Source organism: Leuresthes tenuis, unplaced genomic scaffold, assembly GCF_036924035.1.
Source record: "Leuresthes tenuis unplaced genomic scaffold, fLeuTen1.0.hap1 SCAF_2, whole genome shotgun sequence".
NCBI classification, from domain to species: domain Eukaryota; kingdom Metazoa; phylum Chordata; class Actinopteri; order Atheriniformes; family Atherinopsidae; genus Leuresthes; species Leuresthes tenuis.
Genome location: NW_027325356.1, coordinates 526,128 through 544,903, shown reverse-complemented (window position 1 = coordinate 544,903; position 18,776 = coordinate 526,128). Strand labels below are relative to the sequence as shown.

The window sequence follows — 18,776 nt, the reverse complement described above, 5'->3', positions numbered from 1 at the left end:
TGAAATCAAAGTAAAACAAAGAAATAAGTAGTTTAGCAGGAATAAATAGATCAATAGGATGTAAAGGAAAGTAAAGATCGAGGTAACAAATAAACAAAGAAAGAAATGAAATCTCCAAATAAAAATAGTTCAATCTGTTTTATATTGTAGATAAATAGCAACAGTTTAAAATTAAAGTAGAAAAATGTATCTTTTTCACATTCTGTTCAATTAATTTTGCCAAGATTTTTTCATTTATTCAACTTTAATGATTTTTATCAACATAAAAACCTATTATTTCACCTTTTATATACGTTTGTATTTATTTCAGATTAACAGGTGGATGATGTCACACCTCACCTGCCTGAAATGTCATGTGATGAAGCTGGTTATCAGCTCCGTGAACAAACAACTCAACAAAAATAGGATTTTACAGTTTTCTCCTGAATGTGGATATTTTCGAAAGTATTAAAGTCTTTGGATATAAAGATCTCAGTTTGGTGAAGAGTGTGAATTTAGAAAAACAACAGATAATTATTTAAATCAGACGGGTTTAAATAATTCTGACTGTGAAGCAGAAATGAACGAAGCTGGAGAAAATCTCATATGACTTCTGATTGGTTCAATTAAAACATGATAAATTAGTGTTTGTAAAAGTCTCAGAAAATGTTGCTTTAAAACAACAAAAAGTTATTTTCAAATCAAACATCATCAAAACAAAGTCACATCTAAAAAGATTCTCAATCGTTTAGGTCCTTCCCGCTCAGGAAAGCTGGATTTTCTGAGCAGCACTTGAAAGCAGCAGACTGGTCCTCCTCCTCCTCCTCCCCTGAGGTATCAGAATCAGATTTTTCTCTGCGCCTCCTCCAGCAGAAGAAGCCTCAGACTCAGATCTGGACTGCGGGCGTCCCGGCTGTGTGAGACCTGCAGCACCCTCAGAGCGGTGGTGGCTTCCAGTGTGATGCAGCTGTGTGATGGGAGGATCCGCCGGGCACGATGGGCAACAAGCAGACGACCTTCACCGATGAGCAACTGGAGGCGTATCAGGTGACAGGTGCTATCAGTGCAGCAGCAGCTGCAGCTGGGTTGGCGTGTCCTTTAGTGAGGCGTTAAGGTGAAGCAGGGTTTCCCTTCACAGGTCAGAAGAGCAGAGAGAACAGAGAGAACAGAGATCAGGCAAAACAGACTGCAGCCGCTCATCATTTGCTAATCTCCAACCTCCTGCATCCTGATGATACTGCTGCTGACTGATGGCTGAAAGCACTTCCTCCCGGGGGACTCACTCTGCTTATCTGTTTGTTTGTTTGCAGGACTGCACCTTCTTCACCCGGAAGGAAATCCTGCGGTGAGTGAATCATTCCACACCTTTACCACTGAAACAGAGGAGGCGCTGCAGGACTGGCTGTTGCATGTGTTCAGAGTCAGAAAAACGTCCTCTCTGCAGCAACGTTTCAGCTTTCATTTTGTGATTGATTACCAAAGTATTCTGGTGTCAGTATTCAAAAGGTTTTTGAACGTAAAAATACTTCTTCAGTGTTTAAACTGTACCTGAGCGTAACGAGGAGGTAAAAGTACTCCGTGGTCAGTGTTTAAACTGTACCTGAGCGTAACGAGGAGGTAAAAGTACTCCGCTGTCAGTGTTTAAACTGTACCTGAGCGTAACGAGGAGGTAAAAGTACTCCGCTGTCAGTGTTTAAACTGTACCTGAGCGTAACGAGGAGGTAAAAGTACTCCGCTGTCAGTGTTTAAACTGTACCTGAGCGTAACGAGGAGGTAAAAGTACTCCGCTGTCAGTGTTTAAACTGTACCTGAGCGTAACGAGGAGGTAAAAGTACTCCGCTGTCAGTGTTTAAACTGTACCTGAGCGTAACGAGGAGGTAAAAGTACTCCGCTGTCAGTGTTTAAACTGTACCTGAGCGTAACGGGGAGGTAAAAGTACTCCGCTGTCAGTGTTTAAACTGTACCTGAGCGTAACGAGGAGGTAAAAGTACTCCGTGGTCAGTGTTTAAACTGTACCTGAGCGTAACGGGGAGGTAAAAGTACTCCGCTGTCAGTGTTTAAACTGTACCTGAGCGTAACGAGGAGGTAAAAGTACTCCGTGGTCAGTGTTTAAACTGTACCTGAGCGTAACGAGGAGGTAAAAGTACTCCGCTGTCAGTGTTTAAACTGTACCTGAGCGTAACGGGGAGGTAAAAGTACTCCGCTGTCAGTGTTTAAACTGTACCTGAGCGTAACGAGGAGGTAAAAGTACTCCGCTGTCAGTGTTTAAACTGTACCTGAGCGTAACGGGGAGGTAAAAGTACTCCGTCTTCAGTGTTTAAACTGTACCTGAGCGTAACAGGGAGGTAAAAGTACTCCGCTGTCAGTGTTTAAACTGTACCTGAGCGTAACGAGGAGGTAAAAGTACTCCGCTGTCAGTGTTTAAACTGTACCTGAGCGTAACAGGGAGGTAAAAGTACTCCGCTGTCAGTGTTTAAACTGTACCTGAGCGTAACGGGGAGGTAAAAGTACTCCGCTGTCAGTGTTTAAACTGTACCTGAGCGTAACGAGGAGGTAAAAGTACTCCGCTGTCAGTGTTTAAACTGTACCTGAGCGTAACGAGGAGGTAAAAGTACTCCTTCGTCAGTGTTTAAACTGTACCTGAGCGTAACGAGGAGGTAAAAGTACTCCGTCGTCAGTGTTTAAACTGTACCTGAGCGTAACGAGGAGGTAAAAGTACTCCGCTGTCAGTGTTTAAACTGTACCTGAGCGTAACGAGGAGGTAAAAGTACTCCTTCGTCAGTGTTTAAACTGTACCTGAGCGTAACGAGGAGGTAAAAGTACTCCGTCGTCAGTGTTTAAACTGTACCTGAGCGTAACGAGGAGGTAAAAGTACTCCGCTGTCAGTGTTTAAACTGTACCTGAGCGTAACGAGGAGGTAAAAGTACTCCGCTGTCAGTGTTTAAACTGTACCTGAGCGTAACGAGGAGGTAAAAGTACTCCGCTGTCAGTGTTTAAACTGTACCTGAGCGTAACGGGGAGGTAAAAGTACTCCGCTGTCAGTGTTTAAACTGTACCTGAGCGTAACGAGGAGGTAAAAGTACTCCGCTGTCAGTGTTTAAACTGTACCTGAGCGTAACGAGGAGGTAAAAGTACTCCGCTGTCAGTGTTTAAACTGTACCTGAGCGTAACGGGGAGGTAAAAGTACTCCGCTGTCAGTGTTTAAACTGTACCTGAGCGTAACGGGGAGGTAAAAGTACTCCGCTGTCAGTGTTTAAACTGTACCTGAGCGTAACGAGGAGGTAAAAGTACTCCGTCTTCAGTGTTTAAACTGTACCTGAGCGTAACGAGGAGGTAAAAGTACTCCGTCTTCAGTGTTTAAACTGTACCTGAGCGTAACGAGGAGGTAAAAGTACTCCGTCTTCAGTGTTTAAACTGTACCTGAGCGTAACGAGGAGGTAAAAGTACTCCGTGGTCAGTGTTTAAACTGTACCTGAGCGTAACGAGGAGGTAAAAGTACTCCGCTGTCAGTGTTTAAACTGTACCTGAGCGTAACGAGGAGGTAAAAGTACTCCGTCTTCAGTGTTTAAACTGTACCTGAGTGTGACGAGGAGGTAAAAGTACTCCGCTGTCAGTGTTTAAACTGTACCTGAGCGTAACGGGGAGGTAAAAGTACTCCGTCGTCAGTGTTTAAACTGTACCTGAGCGTAACGAGGAGGTAAAAGTACTCTGTCTTCAGTGTTTAAACTGTACCTGAGCGTAACGAGGAGGTAAAAGTACTCCGCTGTCAGTGTTTAAACTGTACCTGAGCGTAACGAGGAGGTAAAAGTACTCCGCTGTCAGTGTTTAAACTGTACCTGAGCGTAACGAGGAGGTAAAAGTACTCCGCTGTCAGTGTTTAAACTGTACCTGAGCGTAACAAGGAGGTAAAAGTACTCTGTGGTCAGTGTTTAAACTGTACCTGAGCGTAACGAGGAGGTAAAAGTACTCCGTCTTCAGTGTTTAAACTGTACCTGAGCGTAACGGGGAGGTAAAAGTACTCCGTCTTCAGTGTTTAAACTGTACCTGAGCGTAACGAGGAGGTAAAAGTACTCCGCTGTCAGTGTTTAAACTGTACCTGAGCGTAACGGGGAGGTAAAAGTACTCCGTGGTCAGTGTTTAAACTGTACCTGAGCGTAACGGGGAGGTAAAAGTACTCCGTGGTCAGTGTTTAAACTGTACCTGAGCGTAACGAGGAGGTAAAAGTACTCCGCTGTCAGTGTTTAAACTGTACCTGAGCGTAACGAGGAGGTAAAAGTACTCCGTGGTCAGTGTTTAAACTGTACCTGAGCGTAACGGGGAGGTAAAAGTACTCCGCTGTCAGTGTTTAAACTGTACCTGAGCGTAACGAGGAGGTAAAAGTACTCCGCCGTCAGTGTTTAAACTGTACCTGAGCGTAACGGGGAGGTAAAAGTACTCCGTGGTCAGTGTTTAAACTGTACCTGAGCGTAACGAGGAGGTAAAAGTACTCCGCTGTCAGTGTTTAAACTGTACCTGAGCGTAACGAGGAGGTAAAAGTACTCTGTGGTCAGTGTTTAAACTGTACCTGAGCGTAACAGGGAGGTAAAAGTACTCCGCTGTCAGTGTTTAAACTGTACCTGAGCGTAACGGGGAGGTAAAAGTACTCCGCTGTCAGTGTTTAAACTGTACCTGAGCGTAACGAGGAGGTAAAAGTACTCCGCTGTCAGTGTTTAAACTGTACCTGAGCGTAACGAGGAGGTAAAAGTACTCTGTGGTCAGTGTTTAAACTGTACCTGAGCGTAACAGGGAGGTAAAAGTACTCCGCTGTCAGTGTTTAAACTGTACCTGAGCGTAACGAGGAGGTAAAAGTACTCCGCTGTCAGTGTTTAAACTGTACCTGAGCGTAACGGGGAGGTAAAAGTACTCCGCTGTCAGTGTTTAAACTGTACCTGAGCGTAACGAGGAGGTAAAAGTACTCCGCTGTCAGTGTTTAAACTGTACCTGAGCGTAACGGGGAGGTAAAAGTACTCCGCTGTCAGTGTTTAAACTGTACCTGAGCGTAACGGGGAGGTAAAAGTACTCCGCTGTCAGTGTTTAAACTGTACCTGAGCGTAACGAGGAGGTAAAAGTACTCCGCTGTCAGTGTTTAAACTGTACCTGAGCGTAACGAGGAGGTAAAAGTACTCCGCTGTCAGTGTTTAAACTGTATCTGAGCGTAACGAGGAGGTAAAAGTACTCCGCCGTCAGTGTTTAAACTGTACCTGAGCGTAACGAGGAGGTAAAAGTACTCCGCCGTCAGTGTTTAAACTGTACCTGAGCGTAACGGGGAGGTAAAAGTACTCCGCCGTCAGTGTTTAAACTGTACCTGAGCGTAACGAGTAGGTAAAAGTACTCCTATGTCAGTGTTTAAACTGTACCTGAGCGTAACGGGGAGGTAAAAGTACTCCGCTGTCAGTGTTTAAACTGTACCTGAGCGTAACGAGGAGGTAAAAGTACTCCGCTGTCAGTGTTTAAACTGTACCCGAGCGTAACGAGGAGGTAAAAGTACTCCGCTGTCAGTGTTTAAACTGTATCTGAGCGTAACGAGGAGGTAAAAGTACTCCGCTGTCAGTGTTTAAACTGTACCCGAGCGTAACGAGGAGGTAAAAGTACTCCGCTGTCAGTGTTTAAACTGTACCCGAGCGTAACGAGGAGGTAAAAGTACTCCGCTGTCAGTGTTTAAACTGTATCTGAGCGTAACGAGGAGGTAAAAGTACTCCGCTGTCAGTGTTTAAACTGTACCCGAGCGTAACGAGGAGGTAAAAGTACTCCGCTGTCAGTGTTTAAACTGTATCTGAGCGTAACGAGGAGGTAAAAGTACTCCTTCTTCAGTGTTTAAACTGTACCTGAGCGTAACGAGGAGGTAAAAGTACTCCGCCGTCAGTGTTTAAACTGTACCTGAGCGTAACGAGGAGGTAAAAGTACTCCGCTGTCAGTGTTTAAACTGTACCCGAGCGTAACGAGGAGGTAAAAGTACTCCGCTGTCAGTGTTTAAACTGTATCTGAGCGTAACGAGGAGGTAAAAGTACTCCGCTGTCAGTGTTTAAACTGTACCCGAGCGTAACGAGGAGGTAAAAGTACTCCGCTGTCAGTGTTTAAACTGTATCTGAGCGTAACGAGGAGGTAAAAGTACTCCTTCTTCAGTGTTTAAACTGTACCTGAGCGTAACGAGGAGGTAAAAGTACTCCGCCGTCAGTGTTTAAACTGTACCTGAGCGTAACGGGGAGGTAAAAGTACTCCGCTGTCAGTGTTTAAACTGTACCTGAGCGTAACGAGGAGGTAAAAGTACTCCGTGGTCAGTGTTTAAACTGTACCTGAGCGTAACGAGGAGGTAAAAGTACTCCGCTGTCAGTGTTTAAACTGTACCTGAGCGTAACGGGGAGGTAAAAGTACTCCGCTGTCAGTGTTTAAACTGTACCTGAGCGTAACGAGGAGGTAAAAGTACTCTGCTGTCAGTGTTTAAACTGTACCTGAGTGTAACGAGGAGGTAAAAGTACTCTGCTGTCAGTGTTTAAACTGTACCTGAGTGTAATGAGGAGGTAAAAGTACTCCGCTGTCAGTGTTTAAACTGTACCTGAGCGTAACGAGGAGGTAGAAGTACTCCGCTGTCAGTGTTTAAACTGTACCTGAGTGTAATGAGGAGGTAAAAGTACTCCGCTGTCAGTGTTTAAACTGTACCTGAGCGTAACGGGGAGGTAAAAGTACTCCGTCTTCAGTGTTTAAACTGTACCTGAGCGTAACGAGGAGGTAAAAGTACTCCGTCTTCAGTGTTTAAACTGTACCTGAGTGTAATGAGGAGGTAAAAGTACTCCGCTGTCAGTGTTTAAACTGTACCTGAGCGTAATGAGGAGGTAAAAGTACTCCGCTGTCAGTGTTTAAACTGTACCTGAGCGTAACGAGGAGGTAAAAGTACTCCGCTGTCAGTGTTTAAACTGTACCTGAGCGTAACGAGGAGGTAAAAGTACTCTGCTGTCAGTGTTTAAACTGTACCTGAGCGTAACGGGGAGGTAAAAGTACTCCGTGGTCAGTGTTTAAACTGTACCTGAGCGTAACGAGGAGGTAAAAGTACTCCGCTGTCAGTGTTTAAACTGTACCTGAGCGTAACGAGGAGGTAAAAGTACTCCGCTGTCAGTGTTTAAACTGTACCTGAGCGTAACGAGGAGGTAAAAGTACTCTGCTGTCAGTGTTTAAACTGTACCTGAGCGTAACGGGGAGGTAAAAGTACTCCGTCTTCAGTGTTTAAACTGTACCTGAGCGTAACGAGGAGGTAAAAGTACTCCGCTGTCAGTGTTTAAACTGTACCTGAGCGTAACGAGGAGGTAAAAGTACTCCGCTGTCAGTGTTTAAACTGTACCTGAGCGTAACGAGGAGGTAAAAGTACTCCGCTGTCAGTGTTTAAACTGTACCTGAGCGTAACGAGGAGGTAAAAGTACTCCGTGGTCAGTGTTTAAACTGTACCTGAGCGTAACGAGGAGGTAAAAGTACTCCGCTGTCAGTGTTTAAACTGTACCTGAGCGTAACGAGGAGGTAAAAGTACTCCGCTGTCAGTGTTTAAACTGTACCTGAGCGTAACGGGGAGGTAAAAGTACTCCGCTGTCAGTGTTTAAACTGTACCTGAGCGTAACGAGGAGGTAAAAGTGCTCCGTCTTCAGTGTTTAAACTGTACCTGAGCGTAACGGGGAGGTAAAAGTACTCCGCTGTCAGTGTTTAAACTGTACCTGAGCGTAACGAGGAGGTAAAAGTACTCCGCTGTCAGTGTTTAAACTGTACCTGAGTGTAATGAAGAGGTAAAAGTACTCCGTCGTCAGTGTTTAAACTGTACCTGAGCGTAACGAGGAGGTAAAAGTACTCCGCTGTCAGTGTTTAAACTGTACCTGAGCGTAACGAGGAGGTAAAAGTACTCCGCTGTCAGTGTTTAAACTGTACCTGAGCGTAACGGGGAGGTAAAAGTACTCCGCTGTCAGTGTTTAAACTGTACCTGAGCGTAACGAGGAGGTAAAAGTGCTCCGTCTTCAGTGTTTAAACTGTACCTGAGCGTAACGGGGAGGTAAAAGTACTCCGCTGTCAGTGTTTAAACTGTACCTGAGCGTAACGAGGAGGTAAAAGTACTCCGCTGTCAGTGTTTAAACTGTACCTGAGTGTAATGAAGAGGTAAAAGTACTCCGTCGTCAGTGTTTAAACTGTACCTGAGCGTAACGAGGAGGTAAAAGTACTCCGCTGTCAGTGTTTAAACTGTACCTGAGCGTAACGAGGAGGTAAAAGTACTCCGCTGTCAGTGTTTAAACTGTACCTGAGCGTAACGGGGAGGTAAAAGTACTCCGCTGTCAGTGTTTAAACTGTACCTGAGCGTAACGAAGAGCAGTGTTTCCTGCAGTTAACTGTAGTTGTGTGATGTAACAGAATCTGCAGAGAAGATGAGGTGGAACTGACATTCCTACCTCTGCTGTCTGCAGGCTGCATGGACGGTTTCGTGAATTGGCTCCACATTTAGTCCCACTGGACTACACCAACAACCCTGACATCAAAGTTCCTCCGACGCTCATCGTCACCATGCCTGAGCTGAAGGTACAGTTCCTACACAACCCTCACAGGGACAAAAGTGTTCATTGCCGCTGCCACCAACCAGCAGGGAGACCTGGACTGAAGTTCTGAGGTGGTTCCAGAGTCCTCCAGTTGGTTATAGATTGTGTTCCAGCTGGAGTTCTTCACCATGACATCCTGCTTGTGACTTGTTGTGTGTTTGTGTTGGCAGGAGAACCCGTTCAGAGAAAGAATCGTTGAGACGTTCTCAGAGGATGGACAGGGGAACCTGAGCTTCAATGACTTTGTTGACATGTTTTCTGCTCTCTGTGAAACTTCACCCAGAGAGCTGAAGACCATCTACGCCTTCAAGATCTACGGTAACGCACTGCTTCAACTTGTTGGCACGCTCAGGACGGGAGATTGGACTGAAGACAAGTTTCGGTGCAATCTGTTGGTTTCCTCTGCTGGGATACTGTTTTTGAATTGGATCTATATGAATTAACTGGATTATTTTGAAATTAATTAATTGGATTTCATTGGATTATGATGACAATGAATTGAATTCCAATTGGCTTGAATTGGACTTGTTATAATTTGGCGCTATATAAATAAATTGAATTTAATTAACTTTTACAAACTTTACTAACATAGCACAATTTTCTAGCTCAGGAGAAACCCAAAGCACTTTGAAAAAAGCAAAAGTGGGAGAAAAAATTAAATACAAATGATCAGCAACACTTTTAAAAACTTTGCAAAAAACAGATAAAATAAGGGTGTCCTATATGCTTATATGTTTGATACAAGAATTCAAGGACTTGAATTCATAAAGAATTCATGGTCACAAATATCTCTTTGGTTATATCATCCAGAATAAGTGATGGAAAGAGAGTCTGAGGTTTTAGCGCCAAAATGCAACTAATCCGGGTCTTTAGGTCTTCAACACAGGCCTGTGGCTTCAGTAACTGCTTAGTTTCTACAGGTATCAGGAAAACAGAGCTGGGTGTCATCAGCATAGCACTGAAAAAGGTTTTTCCTGAAGATGTTGTCCAAAGGAAGCGTGTATAAAGAGAATAGAATAGGTCCCAGTCCAGAACCCTGTGGAACACCAGTAATAACTGGTATGTGTCAAGGATCCCACATGTATGTGTGGAAATGGAAATTGGTAAGATAAATATGACTTTAACCAGTCCAAAGCAGTATTTCTGATAAGTTGTTGTGTTCAGTGGTGTAAGATGATCCAACAGGACAGAGACTAAACCAGAGGCCACGGGTAGGTCTGAGTTTAACTGGTGTGGTTTCAGTTCTGCGGTGGACTGAAACTCATCATACAGACCTTTACTCTGCAAATGGGAAGTTAGTTCATTTAAAACTACTTTTAAAGTATTTTAGAGATAAGAGTAAGCTTAGATATGGGTTTAATGGCAGCTAACTTAAAGCCTGAGATATATCATAGCGAGTCAATAGAGATGTACTGATCTTACCGTGATGTATGAAAAACACTGAAAAAAGGTCATTAATTTATCAAGAAAGAAATGTAAGAGTCCAAAATCAGTACAAAATACACATGAACAATGATATAATATCTGAAAAGTATACATTAATATCCAGAGGTATGAATAAAACATAACATGAATGTTACTGAACAAGAGGCAGATATTTTCTTTACTCTGAGCTTCAGACATCTGTCTGACTGCCTGTGTTCGTGCTTCCGGTCCAGACTACAACCGGGACAACTTCGTCTGTAAGGAGGACCTGCAGAGGACCCTGAACAAGCTGACCAAAGGGGAGCTGACCGCAGAGGAGGTCACTCTGGTGTGTGACAAAGTCATCGAGGAGGCAGACCTTGACGGAGACAGCAAGCTGTCCTTCTCCGACTTTGAGAACATGATCTCCAAAGCTCCTGACTTCTTAAGGTATGACAACAAGTTCTCCAGAGATTTGCAGAACATCAATGTAAGCAGCTCTGATCTTTGGTGTGTATTTTTTCCAAAGAACAATTTTCTAAGAGATTTCTGTCCTTTTATATAAACTCTGGTGCTTGAGTGGACTGTCTCTGCACTTTTCAACATCTGTTTTGATGAATTACTTTGACAACAGAAGAGGAGTTTACAGAAGGGAGCAGCTGATTCAGCCGCCCAAAACGCCAAATAAAGCCTGAAAGCTCGTCAGGCTGGAGCAAAACTGACAAACAGGTGGGGCAAGTTTAAACCAAAGCTTCCATAAATCCTCCCGGGGAATGTGAGATCGCTGGCACATAAAATGGATAAGTTCGGAGAACTCAGGATGGCTGAAGGAGCAGCTACAGATGATCGTTTCCCCCGGCTTTAAGACGATATGAGGTAGCGCAGTGCTAGTTAACAACAGATGGTGTCACCCTCGACATGTACCAGGGACACTGAACTGTAAGCTGTGAGTTTACATCCATTTTATCTGCCACCTGAGCTGATCTGGTTGTTGCAACCATCCTGAGAAGGAACTGTCTTTGTCTCCTCTCAGACCGACTGAAAACACAGATACAGAATGATTAATCTGTGTTTCTGGACAGCGTTTTGCACCCTGATGCATGTTGTTTCATCTCTACAGCAGAGGTGGAGACGACTCATACGGACACAACGATTCTGTAAAGCACAGCAAGTTGAATTGAGCAGAATGATCCTTTAAAGACAGGATGGCCTGCTCAGGGTGAGGCGCTGCATGAAGCACCAGGGTCAGATCAATAAAGAGCTTTTAACTGTGACTAATGCAGAGACGAGCCAGCAGAACACAATCAGATCAGAGCTGCTGGAGAAAGCCAGAGGAAGACTCCTGAGGAAGGTTCTGCTCCGGACAAAGCTGCAGAGATAAAACCAACAGCACAGCGTGATCTCACTTATTTTACTGCTGACCAGAGCACGGCTCGCTCCTCCAGGGGGAGGAAGGGTGGACTCAGTGATTTCAGTCACAAATCTGTGTCTCACCGGACCGCCGCTCACAGATATTAGCTGGAAATGATGCTCAGGGATGGTGTTACCATGGCAGCCAGGTCAGATAAGCTGCAGTAAGGGGGCTGCTGTTCCAGCAGAGCGTTTCGCTGTGATCACATGATCAAATGAAATGTTGTTGACAGCATGTTGTCATGTTCCTGTGAGCCGGACATCGCCCTGATCATCAGTCACATGGCATGTTATCATCCTGCTGCAGTGTTAATGCGCTGCTGAGCCACAGCTGAGTGACCAAAGAGTCTCTCAGGAGTCCAGATGGTCCCCCAACACAGATATGAGGTGATTCCTGGTTCTTACTTACTGTAAAGGGAAAATCTGCTGACGTAATTCATTTTCACAGATAGCAGATTCGTTTAGGCCTAATCTGGGCTACTTTTGGCACTGATCGCTAAACATTATAAGAACAAGATGTGACCAAAACGCCATGAACTGGGTCTCACCTGCTTTAAAGCATGTGGCAAGTTGGTGGAGGAAATGTCAGTAACAGTTTATTTAAACAACACATTTAAAGCACAAATGTTGATGCTGTGTGGTTGGATAAAGTAAATAAATAAGAGCAACAATAATCTGAATAAAACATAACCCAGCAGACAGCAGGAAAAAACAATAAACCAGATTAAGGCAGAACTCAGAATAAAATCATCTAAAAGGCTGTCAGACTGGAGCCAAAAGCCAAGAAGAAGAGATGTAGGTTCAGCCTTTTGGATGAGAGGTGAAAAGTCATTTCAGCTCTGAGGATCACATGACCAGAGGACTGAGTAATAACCCAAATATTCCCAGATATATCCTGAAGAAGAGCTCTCTCCAGTTTTCATCCTGTGGATGTCCACCACAGCTGTTGTTGTTTCCTCCTCCAGGTTTGTTTCCTTGTTAGAACAACTGCTTCTTCTACTGATTTACAGCCGCTAACAGCCTGCAGCGCCCCCTCTGGTGACTCCACACAGCTGAGTTTATTCACTTCAAACCATCGATGGAAACGTGTCAGATTCATGTTTCTAATGATGGCTTCAGATTTGCTTCTTTTGTAAATGAAACCTGACTTCTGTCACTGCTGCAACTCAACTCTCGTGTTTTTTATCGTGTTTACAGTAACTTCCACGTACGAATATGAGATTGGGCGTCACAGAGATCCTGCAGAGGAACAGACATCTCATCTGGACCTCAGGTCACCGCCTGTCTTCCTCCCCAGCAGACAGAAACCAGAGCTCAGAGCAGTACAGGAGCTGGTTCAGATGTTTTCTCTGCATGAAGCCGTCCTCTGGCCTGGACTCACGGAGTCTTGTGGTCTCCTGAACTCTGAGGACAGTTTGGGGCCCACCTGGAGGATGGCGCTGCAGTACAGAGCAGCACATGTCTGACTTCAGTGCTTTGCAGAAAGGTCACACACGGACTGGATGGTTCTCTAAAAGCACACGTTTAAAGGGCAAACAGTGAGGAGCTATGCAATCTTTATTCATGATCTGCATGTTGTAAATAGCTTCCAGCTGGTGATTTTGTACGTCTGCTGTAGTGAAGCATTGTGGTGCACACTGACAATCATAGTAAACTGTAGCTCAGTTGATGGAAGGGCTCTCTGTCATCTCACCTGTAAGTCTGGCTTTGATACACCTTCTCCTGCCTCCAGGTAACTTAAGCCGACAGCTTTCAACTCAAAATGTTTTCTGGCTCGAGTCAAATAAAAAACGTTTTTCTGTCGCTTGATGTTTGATGAAACTTTCTGTGGGAGAAAACTTATCCATGTTCAGGTGTTAAAGTTCCCGAGAGAAGCAATGATCAGATTTAACGAGTGAAAAAGGAGTGAAAAAGTAGGACTTCTATCTGTTAAAGTGATAACAGCCGAACATGTTAGCGTCGTGTCTGAATGAGACGCCTCAGATCAGACATTTTTAACTCAGAGATGTGGTGAAGTCACACTGCAGCAGCTCAGTGACACCAGATTAAGTGCTTTAGTCTGTAGAATATACAATATAAGGTGTTAGGAAAATTAATAACAATACTCAGAAATACTGTCTGAAATTCAAAAGCAACGGATTGACGCTGTTCACACACGAGTCATGAAAACAACACAACTGTTCACACACGAGTCATGAAAACAACACAACTGTTCACACACGAGTCATGAAAACAACACAACTGTTCACACACGAGTCATGAAAACAACACAACTGTTCACACACGAGTCATGAAAACAACACAACTGTTTACACACGAGTCATGAAAACAACACAACTGTTCACACACTTCAGGTGAAAACAACACAACTGTTCACACACGAGTCATGAAAACAACACAACTGTTCACACACGAGTTATGAAAACAACACAACTGTTCACACACGAGTCATGAAAACAACACAACTGTTCACACACGAGTCATGAAAACAACACAACTGTTCACACACGAGTCATGAAAACAACACAACTGTTCACAAACGAGTCATGAAAACAACTCGAGTCATGAAAACAACACAACTGTTCACACACGAGTCATGAAAACAACACAACTGTTCACACACGAGTCATTAAAACAACACAACTGTTCACACACGAGTCATGAAAACAACACAACTGTTCACACACGAGTCATGAAAACAACACAACTGTTCACACACGAGTCATGAAAACAACACAACTGTTCACACACGAGTCATGAAAACAACACAACTGTTCACACACGAGTCATGAAAACAACACAACTGTTCACACACGAGTCATGAAAACAACACAACTGTTCACACACGAGTCATGAAAACAACACAACTGTTTACACACGAGTCATGAAAACAACACAACTGTTCACACACTTCAGGTGAAAACAACACAACTGTTCACACACGGGCCATGAAAACAACACAACTGTTCACACACGAGTTATGAAAACAACACAACTGTTCACACACGAGTCATTAAAACAACACAACTGTTCACACACGAGCCATGAAAACAACACAACTGTTTACACACGAGTCATGAAAACAACACAACTGTTCACACACGAGTCATGAAAACAACACAACTGTTCACACACGAGTCATGAAAACAACACAACTGTTCACACACGAGTCATGAAAACAACACAACTGTTTACACACGAGTCATGAAAACAACACAACTGTTCACACACGAGTCATGAAAACAACACAACTGTTCACACACGAGTCATGAAAACAACACAACTGTTCACAAACGAGTCATGAAAACAACACGAGTCATGAAAACAACACAACTGTTCACACACGAGTCATGAAAACAACACAACTGTTCACACACGAGTCATGAAAACAACACGAGTCATGAAAACAACACAACTGTTCACACACGAGTCATGAAAACAACACAACTGTTCACACACGAGTCATGAAAACAACACAACTGTTCACACACGAGTCATGAAAACAACACAACTGTTCACACACGAGTCATGAAAACAACACAACTGTTCACACACGAGCCATGAAAACAACACAACTGTTCACACACGAGTCATGAAAACAACACAACTGTTCACACACGAGTCATGAAAACAACACAACTGTTCACACACGAGTCATGAAAACAACACAACTGTTCACACACGAGCCATGAAAACAACACAACTGTTCACACACGAGTCATTAAAACAACACAACTGTTCACACACGAGTCATGAAAACAACACAACTGTTCACACACGAGTCATTAAAACAACACAACTGTTCACACACGAGTCATTAAAACAACACAACTGTTCACACACGAGTCATGAAAACAACACAACTGTTCACACACGAGTCATGAAAACAACACAACTGTTCACACACGAGTCATTAAAACAACACAACTGTTCACACACGAGTCATGAAAACAACACAACTGTTCACACACGAGTCATTAAAACAACACAACTGTTCACACACGAGCCATGAAAACAACACAACTGTTCACACACGAGTCATGAAAACAACACAACTGTTCACACACGAGTCATGAAAACAACACAACTGTTCACACACGAGTCATGAAAACAACACAACTGTTCACACACGAGTCAAGAAAACAACACGAGTCATGAAAACAACACAACTGTTCACACACCAGTCATTAAAACAACACAACTGTTCACACACGAGCCATGAAAACAACACAACTGTTCACACACGAGTCATTAAAACAACACGAGTCATGAAAACAACACAACTGTTCACACACGAGTCATGAAAACAACACAACTGTTCACAAACGAGTCATGAAAACAACACGAGTCATGAAAACAACACAACTGTTCACAAACGAGTCATGAAAACAACACGAGTCATGAAAACAACACAACTGTTCACACACTTCATGAAAACAACACAACTGTTCACACACGAGCCATGAAAACAACACAACTGTTTACACACGAGTCATGAAAACAACACAACTGTTCAAACACGAGTCATGAAAACAACACAACTGTTCACACACGAGCCATGAAAACAACACAACTGTTCACACACTTCATGAAAACAACACAACTGTTCACACACGAGCCATGAAAACAACACAACTGTTTACACACGAGTCATGAAAACAACACAACTGTTCACACACGAGTCATGAAAACAACACAACTGTTCACACACGAGTCATGAAAACAACACAACTGTTCACACACGAGTCATGAAAACAACACAACTGTTCACACACGAGTCATGAAAACAACACAACTGTTCACACACGAGTCATGAAAACAACACAACTGTTCACACACGAGTCATGAAAACAACACAACTGTTCACACACGAGTCATGAAAACAACACAACTGTTCACACACGAGTCATGAAAACAACACAACTGTTTACACACGAGTCATGAAAACAACACAACTGTTCACACACTTCAGGTGAAAACAACACAACTGTTCACACACGGGCCATGAAAACAACACAACTGTTCACACACGAGTTATGAAAACAACACAACTGTTCACACACGAGTCATTAAAACAACACAACTGTTCACACACGAGCCATGAAAACAACACAACTGTTCACACACGAGCCATGAAAACAACACAACTGTTTACACACGAGTCATGAAAACAACACAACTGTTCACACACGAGTCATGAAAACAACACAACTGTTCACACACGAGTCATGAAAACAACACAACTGTTCACAAACGAGTCATGAAAACAACACGAGTCATGAAAACAACACAACTGTTCACACACGAGTCATGAAAACAACACAACTGTTCACACACGAGTCATGAAAACAACACGAGTCATGAAAACAACACAACTGTTCACACACTTCAGGTGAAAACAACACAACTGTTCACACACGAGTCATGAAAACAACACAACTGTTCACACACGAGTCATGAAAACAACACAACTGTTCACACACGAGTCATGAAAACAACACAACTGTTCACACACGAAAACAACACAACTGTTCACACACGAGTTATGAAAACAACACAACTGTTCACACACGAGCCATGAAAACAACACAACTGTTTACACACGAAAACAACACAACTGTTCACACACGAGTTATGAAAACAACACAACTGTTCACACACGAGTCATGAAAACAACACAACTGTTCACACACGAGTCATGAAAACAACACAACTGTTCACAAACGAGTCATGAAAACAACACGAGTCATGAAAACAACACAACTGTTCACACACGAGTCATGAAAACAACACAACTGTTCACACACGAGTCATTAAAACAACACAACTGTTCACACACGAGCCATGAAAACAACACAACTGTTCACACACGAGTCATGAAAACAACACAACTGTTCACACACGAGCCATGAAAACAACACAACTGTTTACACACGAGTCATTAAAACAACACAACTGTTCACAAACGAGTCATGAAAACAACACAACTGTTCACACACGAGTCATGAAAACAACACAACTGTTTACACACGAGTCATTAAAACAACACAACTGTTTACACACGAGTCATTAAAACAACACAACTGTTCACAAACGAGTCATGAAAACAACACAACTGTTCACACACGAGTCATGAAAACAACAACTGTTCACACACGAGTCATGAAAACAACACAACTGTTCACACACGGGTCATGAAAACAACACAACTGTTCACAAACGAGTCATGAAAACAACACGAGTCATGAAAACAACACAACTGTTCACACACGGGCCATGAAAACAACACAACTATTCACACACGAGCCATGAAAACAACACAACTGTTCACAAACGAGTCATGAAAACAACACGAGTCATGAAAACAACACAACTGTTCACACACGGGCCATGAAAACAACACAACTGTTCACACACGGGCCATGAAAACAACACAACTGTTCACACACGAGCCATGAAAACAACACAACTGTTCACACACGAGTCATGAAAACAACACAACTGTTCACAAACGAGTCATAAAAACAACACGAGTCATGAAAACAACACAACTGTTCACACACGAGCCATGAAAACAACACAACTGTTCACACAGGAGCCATGAAAACAACACAACTGTTCACACACGAGTCATGAAAACAACACAACTGTTCACAAACGAGTCATAAAAACAACACGAGTCATGAAAACAACACAACTGTTCACACACGAGCCATGAAAACAACACAACTGTTCACACAGGAGCCATGAAAACAACACAACTGTTTACACACGAGTCATGAAAACAACACAACTGTTCACACACGAGTTATGAAAACAACACAACTGTTCACACACGAGTCATGAAAACAACACAACTGTTCACAAACGAGTCATGAAAACAACACGAGTCATGAAAACAACACAACTGTTCACACACGAGTCATGAAAACAACACAACTGTTCACACACGAGTCATTAAAACAACACAACTGTTCACACACGAGTCATGAAAACAACACAACTGTTCACACACGAGTCATGAAAACAACACAACTGTTCACAAACGAGTCATGAAAACAACACGAGTCATGAAAACAACACAACTGTTCACACACGAGTCATTAAAACAACACAACTGTTCACACACGAGCCATGAAAACAACACAACTGTTTACACACGAGTCATGAAAACAACACAACTGTTCACACACGAGCCATGAAAACAACACAACTGTTCACACACGAGTCATGAAAACAACACAACTGTTCACACACGAGTCATGAAAACAACACAACTGTTCACACACGAGCCATGAAAACAACACAACTGTTCACACACGAGCCATGAAAACAACACAACTGTTCACACACGAGTCATGAAAACAACACAACTGTTCACAC

General features: G+C 43.2%; 1 protein-coding gene across 2 annotated transcripts; it reads left to right on the top strand.

The window, feature by feature from the left end:
• The first annotated feature begins 764 nt into the window (after positions 1–764).
• Positions 765–13,187, top strand: LOC140302333 (calcium and integrin-binding family member 2-like). Of its 2 annotated transcripts, XM_072381166.1 has the most exons (6): positions 765–1,026; positions 1,290–1,324; positions 8,451–8,562; positions 8,750–8,897; positions 10,238–10,433; positions 12,591–13,187. In XM_072381166.1, exons 1-6 carry the CDS (start codon positions 976–978, stop codon positions 12,610–12,612), a joined length of 564 nt encoding a protein of 187 aa, XP_072237267.1. In that variant the 5' UTR covers positions 765–975; the 3' UTR covers positions 12,613–13,187. The 2 variants fall into 2 exon arrangements, with proteins under 2 accessions (XP_072237267.1, XP_072237266.1); XM_072381165.1 differs by having other exon boundaries at positions 765–1,324.
• Positions 13,188–18,776: the final 5,589 nt, after the last annotated feature.